The sequence below is a fragment of the Canis lupus genome, chromosome 17 (assembly GCF_003254725.2).
Source record: "Canis lupus dingo isolate Sandy chromosome 17, ASM325472v2, whole genome shotgun sequence".
NCBI lineage: Eukaryota > Metazoa > Chordata > Mammalia > Carnivora > Canidae > Canis > Canis lupus.
Genome location: NC_064259.1, coordinates 25605200 through 25617519, shown reverse-complemented (window position 1 = coordinate 25617519; position 12320 = coordinate 25605200). Strand labels below are relative to the sequence as shown.

Sequence of the window (12320 nt, the reverse complement as noted above, 5' to 3'; positions counted from 1 at the left end):
CTTTTTAACACAGGTGATTAATCTGCATATCTTTTTTATGTCTGAAATATCTCATAGTATACTTAAAAGAAATATCTCCTTTGTCTTATTTTCCTGGCGGTAGACTCATCATGATAGAAATGTATTTCCTCATTACGATAGGTATCACCCATTTTCCAGTCAAGTCTTTGTTATAGGATTCTTTTCCATTGGTTGTGTGTAGGGAGAGTGAGGGTTGGCTGCAACTCCTTTCTATTTCAGGGGCTGTCATGGGAAAAAATTCCAGTACTTTGTTGAAAAGGAATTAACCTGGCGCTAAGGATGGAACAAGGATGTGGAAGATACTGGTGCTTGGGATGGGAAAAGGAGGAGCCTGGTTAGAGAAAAGGGAGTCCCAGGGACTGGGAAGGGGACTGGCTTTGCTGGGGTTTTCTTAAGAGGTTTAATGTGTCAGGGTACCTGGGTGGCTCAGGTTCCGATCTCAGGGTTGTGAGACTGAGCCCTGAGTTAAGCCCTACCTGGGCTTAAGATTTCTCTCACCTTCTTCCTCTGCACCCCACCCCCAACCTGCCCAAAGAGGTTTAGATGTGTCCGTGTCCATAGTGGTCAAAGATGGCATGAGTACAGGGGCCCTGAGAGCAAAGCAGAAGTCTTGTGCTGTACAGGCCTGTGGTCAGTGGGGAAATGGCAGTGAGGGCATCTTGATGACCTTTACAGAGCAACAATGGAAAACTCAAAGAATCACACTCAATCTTTGGCATCGGGTAAAACTAGGGGTTCTCATAAGATCCAGTGAAGGGGTACAGAAAATCCCGTATTCCACCCATATTGGAGTCCTACAGCTAGGTCTGAAACAGAGAAATATGTTTCTTGTGCCTGAATGATTATACATTAAACTAGTATCAATAAGCTACCACAATGAATAAGCAAAGGCTAGAGACTATTAGGAATAGGTCCAAATATAGATAGTGCAGAGTTAGGCAGGTAATGGGAAGGAAATAGAGCTAGGAGTCTTTTTTTTCCTATCTTCTCAAGGGAGGAAAATAACTTCCAAATCACTTGGCCAGACCAATAGTAAAACAAGAAAACTTAGGTTCATAATAAGAGACCTTGTACAACAGAAGTGTTAGATGAACCTATAAGCTGGACCATTGCTGTGATTCAGCTTCCAAGAAAATAAGTCCTATAGTTGACTGCACTGCCAGATTAGTAGGGTCAGATGATCAGAGAAAGAGAGAGAAATCTCACTAAGTGCCAGTTAGACCACATCCAGGTTTGAAGAACATGGACTAGCCAAAAAGAACTCCAAAGTGAGTGAATTAGAGCTTTCAGGTAACTATATTCTGTGACAAGCTGTTCACAAATATGATGACACACTTACAGAAAGACTTGCATTCCCTGTGCTTTAAAAAGGTAAATATTATCTATTTTCTCTTATACAGGTTCCTAAAAATCAATGAACACAAAAGCATACTTAGAATAAGATGTACAAAAGTTATATAAAATGCCCACGTTTTAAGACTATGCATAAGAGTCTTTGCAAGGGTACTTATCACGAAGTTGTAGCAAAGCAGTTACCGCAGTTGCACCGTTCTGCCTTCAGCTTCAGGATGTTTCCCGTGGCCAGAAATGCTCTAAGTCGTCTCCGAGTTCAAAGCATTCCACAAACAATGGCAAGGCAGAGTCACCAGAAACGGGCACCTGATTTCCATCATAAATATGGTAATGCTGTATTAGCTAGTGGAGCCACTTTCTGTATTGCTGTATGGGCATATACAGCAACACAAATTGGAATAGAATGGAACCTGTCCCCTATTGGCAGAGTCACCCCAAAGGAATGGAGGGATCAGTAATCCCAGCTGGTGTAATAATGAATTGTTTCAAAACCAACTCATAATTGATGCCAGGTGAAAGCACTGTGCACCTACTAAAATATGGCATGATTTAAGAAATAAAGTACATTTGAAACCTTCAAAAAAAAAAAAAAGACTATGCATAAGAAAAAAGTGTATTAGGGTTCTCCAGAGAAAAAGAACCAACAGTGAATACATAAATGTATAAATATGTATATATGTATAAATATATATGAAAAAAGTTTTATTATAAGGAATTAGCTCACATGATTACAGAGGCTGACAAGTCCAAAGATATGCAGAGTAAGCAGGCAAGTTGGAGACCCAGGAAAGGCAACTGCATAGTTCCAGTCCAAAGTCTGGCAGGCTTGAAACCCAGGAAGAGTGGAGTCCGAAGGCAGGAAAACAGATATCCCAACTTGAAGGCAGCCAGCCAGAGGAACTATAGTTTAGCGGGTGGGGGATGCGGAGGTGGGAGGGCAGGGTAGGAAGGGAGGAGGGTCAGCCCTTTTGTTCTATTCAGGTCTGCAGGATGATGTCCACCCACCTTATGGAGGGCAATGTTTTACTCAGTCTACTTATTTAAATATTAATTTCATTCAAAACATTCATAGAAAAACTCCCAAATAATGTTTGATCAAGTATCTTTTAGTAAGGTCAAATTTCTAAAAATACTTTCTTCATATTCTAAATGTCTACTCTTTCAAATTTCTAATGAAGAAACCAAGCAAGGTTTAGTATGATTTTCAAATTACCTTTGTAGCTCTAAAACTATAGCCTGCCACTGAAGCCAAAATGTAATTTCAATTATCATTATTATCACAATTCAGAGCTCTTCAGATATTAACTTTCCCAGAAAAATTTACCTTTGTTTTTGAGCATAAATTTATGATAGTAAGTAACAGTTTATTGGGAAAATACTTTAAAATGATTCATTTATTTATATCTCTATTGCATTATTTAGAGATAATCAAAAGTAGTGACTGTGCCAAATTAAAACATCTGGAAAGCTTTCTAAATTTTGGCTATAATTCCAGATTTCCTCCCTAGCATTTCATAGTACTGTTTGTTCAAAACACAATAAAGTTTCCATATAGTTCTTATTGGAATCATTTTCTTTGGAACACCTATAATAAAGTTTGTTATTTTCTCCCAGATGTTATCTTTAGCTCCACAGCATCAATGAAAGCCATTAAACTATTTTTTAAATTGTGATATTTTGTCTTTTAAATAAATTATTAAGACACTTTTATTTGTAACAATTGAAGTTTTGCAGTAATGATTGAAATTTATGTTGTTTTTGTCAGGTATGTTTTACAAGTGAGATCATAAATCTAAAATGCAAAGTGTATAAAAGTTTTATGAAACATTTCATGCCTAAAAATCCTTCTTTGTACCAACTGTTAACATGACAAATAGCTGGTGTTAACAATTTGGTACTTTTAAAAATTGCACCTGAGAATTTCAATTGATCAAAGAAAAAATATTTTAAAAGACACTATTTCAAATTCTTTATTGTTGAAAGTAATATATGATCTCCTTAATCATCTCCCGATTATTACAAATCTTTGAACTATGAGCTAAGTGAACACGATTGCTCTTTGGATGAAATATGAGTTTAGCATTTCCAATCTTCAACACTACATTTTTTGTTACTGTCTGCATTCATCATTCACATCACTTGCAATAAGTCATGCTTTTATTTCAGAAATGAAAATCACTGGTTTTATTTTATATTAATTTTTGCACAGTACCAAAAGACATTTCAGGATGTTTCAAGAAGTGTCCCATGCTAGAGTTATCATATTTTTCCAGTTTTAGAACATGAACATTTATGACATTTAAAAGGAATGCTAAGAAACTTACCAACATTTTGCTGATACTTCATTCTGGGTGGGTTTTTTTCCTCTTTCCTCTTACAAGGTTTAATTCAAATATAATATCCTTATAGAAAGTATGCATGATACAAGTGTACAGCTTGATATATTTTCAAACTGAACACACCCATGTAACTAGCACCCAGATTAATAGAACAGCATCCTAGATGCCCCAATTCCAAATCCTTTCAGTTATTTCCTTCCCACAGAAGAGTAACTGACATCTTGTTTTTGTATTTTACATAAATAGAACCATAAAGTGTGTATTATTTTGTGTCTGGCTTCTTTTTGCTAAGCATTTGGTTTTTGAGATCATCCATAATTTTACATGTAGCTTTAGATCTTTCAATCTAATATATCCTATTGTGTAAGAGTGCCATGATTTGTCTATTTGGGTTGTTTCCAGTTTGGGATATTATTAAAAGTGCTGCTATAAACACTCACTGCTTTGACCAATTCTTAAGTTTAAAAGAAATTAAATTGAAAATCACGGGTGCCTGGCTGGCTCAGTCAGTAGAGCATGCAACTCTTGATCCAGGGGTCATGAGATCAAGCTCCATGTTGGGCTTAGAGCTTACTTAGAAAAAAAAAAAAAAAAACGGTCATTCTCAGTTGCATTAATCCCACTCCAACTATTCAAAGCCCACATAGCTGCTATACAGACAACACAGAATACAGACTACTTCCATCATTGCAGGAAATCCCATTGCACAGTGCTGAATTTATGGTGGTGTACATATGGAATTGCTGGGTCACAGGGTATGCACGTTCTGCATTGATAGCAGATGTCAAACAGTTTGGGGGTATCAATTACTCATATTTTGTTATAAATTCTCCCATTTTAAAATACTAAAACACTGTATTTACTTTTCATCTAAGAACTACAATTCACTAAAAGTAAAAGCAAATAAAAATGAAACTACTTAGAAGTAGCAACTGTTAGGGCATGGAGTGTTTCACAGGTAAAGCACAATGTAGCAACATTATTTAACATGACACAGGTCAAGCTAACAGATGTTGCAATGTTTCTCCTATGCCATTATCAACAAAAGGTCCATTACCAATACATGTCACAATAGAACTAACAAATCTGTATCAGAATTTACGTAATTAACAGTACTACTATTTATCAATGGTAGGAATGCATCTCAATATTTTAATAACTGAATCAGCCATGCTCATGTCTATCGCTTAAATCAGATCTGCTCATAATCTGAAATAATACTGGATATTACCAACCTTTCCAAGGTTTGGCAATCTGAGGGGCCAATTTGTCCGTGTTTAAACTGCATTTAATCACAAATGAATTTGTGCATCTGTACATACTCATTGGTCTTTAAAAAAAAATCATTTCTTTCCTCTTGGATTGCTCATTTATATACCTTGCCCATTTTAATTAACAATTTATAAATATGGGGATCCCTGGGTGGCGCAGCGGTTTAGCACCTGTCTTTGGCCCAGGGCGTGATCCTGGAGACCCGGGATCGAGTCCCGCATCGGGCTCCCGGGGCATGGAGCCTGCTTCTTCCTCTGCCTGTGTCTCTACCTCTCTCTCTCTGTGTGTGTGTAACTATCATAAATAAATAAAAATTAAAAAAAAAACAATTTATAAATATGCTTTTACTATTACATATCACGTAATACATGACTGCCCACATATATCCTTTTACCATTTTAAATTACTGATTTAAAAAAATAAATTACTGATTTATATATATTTTAAAAGATTTTATTTATTCATGAGAGAGACAGAGAGAGAGAGGCAGACATGGGCAGAGGGAGAAGCAGGCTCCCTGTGGGGAGCCCGATGTGGGACTTGATCTTAGGACTCCAGTATCATGCCCTGAGCTGAAGGCAGATGCTCAACTGCTGAGCCACCCAGGCATCTCTATATTCTTTATTAAGGAAATTAGCCTATTGTCTATCTAAGTCTTACAAATATTTCTCAACTTGTAGTTCATCCTTTCTCTTACAGAATTGTTTTAAATGACATGTAGTCAATTTTCTTAATCTTTCTTTTCAGTTTTTGTCTTTTACACCATGTTTTGAAATCCTTACTCAAAGAGTATATGAAAAATTAATTCCTGTTTTTTCTGGCTTGTTTTTGGGATATTTGATGTAAGTGTAATTTACCTTGTCATACAAAGTGAGGTGCAGATCCAGCTTTATATTTTTCCAAGTGGCCTGCCGTGTCTTTTGTAAGACACTGCTAGTTACCTACCTGGCACCCATTCTCCCTTACTAACAGAACTGTGACTTTGTTTAGGGCAGAATTTGCCCAGCCTAAAGTACTTTCCCAGACTCTTGGAGCAAGGGTGGCCAAGTGATGCAGTTCTGTCCTAACTTTTAAATAAGAGCAACTGACATGGTCCTTCTGGTCTCTTTTTCACCTTTCTTTCTTTTTCAGTTCTGTCCTAACTTTATTTTTTTTTTTTTTGTCCTAACTTTTAAATAAGAGCAACTGACATGGTCCTTCTGGTCTCTTTTTCAACTTTCTTTCTGTTAGGAATCTAGATGTAATACCTAGAGGTGAAGCAGCTACTACCTTCATACAATGAAAACGAAAGCCACCCATCCAAACTGGAAGAGTAAAAAGATAAGATGAGCCTGAGTCCTTGATGACATTAAGTTGCCGTATTAGTCCTGGATCATATATTCTTGGATTTCATACTATGTGAGAAACATAAACTCCTGTTTAGTGAAGCCATTGATCACAGGGTTGCTTCTTATAGCCAAGAATGTTCTTATCTGATGCAGTACTGTCACTTATTTAATAATTCATCTCTCTAATACTCTCTACACCCAACATGGGGCTCAAACTCACAACCCCAAGATCAAGAGAGTTGCATGCTCTTCTGACTGACCCAGCCAGGCATCTTGATAATCCACGTTTTTACATCAATTTGATAAGCTATCTTTATCATATTCTAATTTCCCATATGTAATTTGGTATATTTCTGGAAACTCTCCTGTTTCATTATCTAAATGACTTCAGTATTATTATTAATAGGTAATATATTAGCTAATGTTTACTGACTACTAGGACAATTAAAAGGACAACAGCCCTCTGAGCCTTAATTATTCTATATTAATGTTTAGTACTTGAAAGCCTAAAACTAACAGTGGGCTTTAAAAAGTAGAAGAGATTAAAAAGGAAAGCAAAGATGTTTCCCTTATTTATATAAAGGACTGTGGTAAAAAGCAACTCCTATGTTGCTAAATGGCAGCACTGCTATTATTCTATGTTGTAAGGAAACAAACACTAGATTCGGGGTTTGGAGACAAACTCTTAACTGGTAGGTCAACAGTGTTATTTTAGACAATCCTTTCTTAAGGTCTAATTTCCTCATCTGGATAGTGAGAAATAATTATACTCATTAAGTGATCTCTAAGTTTTGCCTAACTTTAACACTCTTAAAGACTAATAATTATGGCTACTGGTTTTGAAATTCATTAGATGTGGACTTGAATTCAGGATTCAGCAATCAGTTCATGTATTCATTCACAAAGTACTGGGGATACACTGATGAACATGTCAGAAAATGTCCCTGTTCCAGTGCATCTGGCATTATAGTGGAAATTAATAATTTTTAAAAAGGTGGGATAATTTACCTATGTTAAATGTATAACCTGTCTAAAACAGTTTAAAAAAATTTTAGGACTGCATTATAACACACATACAGAAAAGACTTTTAAAACATAAGCTTAATGTGATATTAAAAACTAAACACCCATGAAAGAATTCCTTTTCATGACTCTTTCCAAATACAAACCACCTCCTTCCACATTAAGGGTAACCACTAATCTTTTATGGTGGTCACTTTATTTTTTATAAAAATGACTTTGCCAATTGGATTGTGGTAGCAGTTGTACAACTATACAAACTTACTAAAAACTATCAAACTGTATACTTATGATGGATGTACTTTGTGGCATGCAGTATATACCTCATTAACGCTGTTTTAAAAAGACTTTGTACCTAAGTATCTCTAAACACTATTGCTTAATATTGCCTGTGTTTGAACTTCATATAAATGTAGTAATACAGAAGTTCTGTGGCTTCTGCTTTCACTCATAATGCTCTCCATGTTCTTACTTATGGCTCCAGTCATTCATTCATTTTCACTGCATAACATTCCACTGGATTATACCTATTTATCCACTCTATGTTGATGGACATGCTATTTCCAATTTTTGGCTATTATGAATCATGTTATTATGCACATGTCTCTTGTGGCATATGTACAACCCTATCTGTTGGGTATAGGTCTAGAATTGTATATATTAGCTTTTAATATTAAAAACACATTTCTGATACTGTAGCCCTGACAAAGAAAACAGCTTAGAATGTCAGGTATGGACAGCTGTCAACTTAACCTGTTCAATTTCATGAACTACTCAACTTCAGCTAAACCTGTTTTCATTTCCTTCTACGTATCCACTGTTCCCTCTGCCTGGTTAGTCCTCCCTCCTATTTCTGCCTACTTAACTTTTACTTATCCCCAAGATTTTAGCTTAATCATCATTGCCTAAGGGAAGGTTTTCATTTTTTTTCCAATTATACATTATCTTGATACCCCAGATTCATACTTATTTCTCCATGTGTTGCCATTGTTTTACAACTTGTAAAACTAACTGGCTATCTCTCCAACAATACTGGCTCATTAAAGTTAGGGTGTACATGTGTGGTTTTTATATATCAATGTATCCTTGCACCTAGCACAGTGCCCACCACATACAAAGGGGTCAATAAATAGTTGATGAATATCTATCATCTCTTCACATTCACGGTACCTAATTTAAATGCTGTTTCTTCTGAATGTCTTGTTCTTACCATCCTTTAAAAGTAAACTTTTATTAGGCAAAAAAATTGTTCTAAGTCCCATGGGGCAAAGAAGATTGACTTACGGGGGACTTAGCAACTAGGCCCATCATCATGAACAAGAGAATAATTCTGCATAAGGATTACAAATCCTGGAGTGTTTCATTATCAAATGATGCATACTATTTAAGTGATACTTCACATAGCAACTGATTAATTCCACAAAAGTGAGTAGGGTCATTATAAAATCAAGCTAAAGTAAGGAATTTCAATCATTTACCTTCAACAATGAGTGCTTATTAATATGAACAGCAGTAATCCACTTTCATATTCTCTTTTTTCTTTTTGTCACCAGCTGATAAATTTCCTCTATAACCAGTCATTCTGTGTAATTGATCCTGAATAAATACTTTGGTAAGCTTTTTTTGCTTGTTCAGTTTTTAATAAAAATCGCTAAGTGGCAGATACTGTAGAAAAACCAAGGTTTCTGTTCTTGATATACCTAATTTACTTATATTCCAAGTGTTAATTTAACAAAATTATCAAAATTATTACAGGTAGCAAAGTTTATTTCCAACTATATTAATAACCTTCACATGCTCTAATTACAAGTTAAATGCAAAATATTTTATAAAAAATGTTTTTTCCTATTAAATTCTAACTTATACCACCGAACTGTCCAGAAGGAATGTAAGAACTTTTTTCAAGTACCTGCACACTATAAATATTTTTAAAAAGATTTTATTTACTTATTTATTCATGAGCAACACAGAGACAGAGAGAGAGGGAGAGGCAGAGACAGGCAGAGGGAGAAGCAGGCTCCATGCAGGGAGCCCCATGTGGGACTCGATCCCGGGACTCCAGGATCATGCCTTGAGCCGAAGGCAGACGCTTAACCACTGAGCCACCCAAGCGTCTCTATAAATATTTTCAAAGTTAAAACTTGTGTATACTAAAACTGAAAATAATTGAAACTGAAACTAAGAAAAGTTAAAACCAGGGTTACTACCAACACAAAATATAAAACTGGGAATTATTTTAATAATACCATTAAAAAATTTCTTTATTTATTGGAGAGAGAATGCACATGCAGGGAGGGGAAGAAGGAGAGAATCTCAAGCAGACTCACAGCTGAGCATGGAGCCTGATGTGGCCACAATCTCACAACCCTGAGATCATGACCTGAACCAAAATTAAGAGTCGAACACTGAATTCACTGACCATCCAGGCACCCCTTAATCAACCTGACAATCTTTCCTTTAATTAACCTCTAAGTTGCAACCTTAGCATATCGAAAGAATTTCAAATGAGAAACCTAATCTTAAACTTCATGTTTAATAATATGGCTTGTACAGAGAATTCTTTCAGAATCACTACGCTACATAAAGACACAGTACAGTCTAAAATTTATATCAGTTTGTTACAAAGAAAATATATTCACAAGTGGAACTTTCTTCAGAAAATATGCTTTGAAGTTCAAAGATATAAGGATGTCTAGCCTTTACTGATGTCAAAATCTTATTTTGGGATTTACTTAAAAAAGAGGCAACAGATTCTCAAACATACAAACTATTGCCAGGAAATCATACAAATGAGAAATAAAGAAGAAATTGTAATTTGGTTTCTAAAGGGAAATTAAAATGTAGTATAAAGTAAGATCCAACACATGGATTCCATTAAGGAAATCGTTTATGAAGAAGGATGATAAAACACTTATTTTATGTTATCAGAGCAGAGAATTGCTGAGGGTGATTTTTAGCTCTATTAAAACTTATTTCAGACTGCCAGGCCATACAACCAGAAAGAACTGTATTAACACAAGCCTCTGATGTGCGGTTGTCCAACTACAAAAAAGAAAAATAAAAAAAGAATTGTACGAGAGGTGCCTGTAGAGCATGAGACTCCTAATTTCAGGGTTGTGAGTTCAAGCCCCATGTTGGGTGTAGAGATTACTTAAAAATAAAATCTTAAAAAAAAATAAAATAAAATAAAATAAATAAAAAAAATAAAATAAAATCTTAAAACAAAACAAAACCAGTATTGTATGGAAGATATTATAACAAAACTTAAAAATGTGTCACAATTCCCTAAAGCCTAAAACTAGCTAAAATATGCATAAAAATATAAAAGATAAATAAATAGTAATCATCTTAAAATATTCAATTAGTTTTGCCGAATATGAAAAATATTGTTTATTAGTTTGTAGGGCATTATTTTATCCAATGTTTAATTACATTGGAATTTTTAAAAATCTGACTAAATTTTAAACAATAAACAAAACTGTCTACCTCACTATTTTAAGTCAATGCAAATTTTCACTAATTTAAAACTACATTAGCATTTTAATATTTGGGGAAGTTTTAGAAATACATATTATTATATATAAAACTGCCTTATAGACCTCAGAAATAAGCAAGTTTAATAATGGTTCATAAAACTTTACAAATCTAACTTGTGGTTTTTAATACAATGCAAATTATATAGATTTTTATTTTTAATCAAAATTTCAATTATTTTACAATCAATCTGAAACAGAAGTAAGTATGTCTCATAATTCTCCTTTTAAGGATTAACATTCATCACGATTACTAAAGGTGATAATACACACACACACACACACACTCTAGAAGAGACTATATGGCTAGTTCTATCTTAAAAATACTAATGAACCTGTAATTAGGTAGGAATTATGATTTAAAATTAATATGATTTAGAAAATATTATTATATAAAAATTCAAGGAAAGGACATTGTCAAAGTCAGCTTATGGTTAATAGTACTGTATCTTGTAAAAATGTACAAATTATGTTTCCAAACTGACAATCTGTTTTAACTGCTTTGCTCATTAGCACACAAAGATGTTGGTTGGGCTTGAAACATTATAAACTGTATCTATACAAACCCTAACCAGGGTAGTTCTCAGGATTAAATGCTAATATTTTTAAAATACCATTTTAGACACAAATACCTTATTTTATTTTACATCATTAGAGAATAAACATGATCCACATATGAAACTTTTCACCTTAAAGAAATGATAGCTTAAAAAAATTAAACCACTTTTTGATAGAATGGATCCCAAAATGCCTTGACTTATTGCTTAAATAAAATAGTACCCCCTGGTACCAACTTCTCAGCTTCTTTGGGAAGATTCCAAGTTCAACACCATGAACACTAATTATTATAATCCACTTTAACAAAGTACTTATCTTAGGAATTCCTTACAAGTGACAAATGTTTATTTTATAGCTATTGCTTCTGTAGTTATTGATCCTTCCTCACAATTTCATATTATTTTAGGTTCTAGAAATTCTATCCCTCTGGTGCTTCTATCTGTTGTCTTAAACTTGTTTAAGAAAATCATCATATGTAATTTTCACATTATCCTGTCTCAAAGATAGCTTCATAGTTTTCCTGCAGGTTTTCTTTCTTTTTTTTCTTTCCTTTTTTATTTTTTTAGTGGGGGAGAGGGGTGAAAGGAGGAGAGATGAGCTCGATACCTTGCTAATTTGAAGACTTGTTTCAGAGTTGCTGGATATTTCCCGACACAGTTAGTTGCTAAAGGAATACATACTAAAGATGGGTATAGCCATGTCATGTTAGCACATTTAAGACAGCAGTTACCTCTTCCAGCTGAGACCAGAAATGATAATACAATAATTTGCTAATAGTTATCAGGCATTTGCTATTTTATGGACATCAATAAAATATTTTATCTACTTTACAAAGTACACCTACAGTCTATGAAATAATTGGAATAAAAATTTCACTAGTCAAAATTTCTTAATAT

At 34.4% G+C, this 12320-nt stretch overlaps 1 protein-coding gene across 1 annotated transcript; it reads left to right on the top strand.

The window, feature by feature from the left end:
* Positions 1 to 1487: 1487 nt before the first annotated feature.
* On the top strand, positions 1488 to 1960 carry LOC112664558 (cytochrome c oxidase subunit 7B, mitochondrial-like). The gene has a single exon (XM_035700796.2). It carries the CDS (start codon positions 1503 to 1505, stop codon positions 1830 to 1832), a length of 330 nt encoding a protein of 109 aa, XP_035556689.1. The 5' UTR covers positions 1488 to 1502; the 3' UTR covers positions 1833 to 1960.
* The last annotated feature ends 10360 nt before the right edge of the window (positions 1961 to 12320 follow it).

Bases quoted from the DNA above. Each gene is read 5' to 3' on its own strand.
- LOC112664558 (XM_035700796.2), top strand. From the start codon at position 1,503: ATGCATAAGAGTCTTTGCAAGGGTACTTATCACGAAGTTGTAGCAAAG.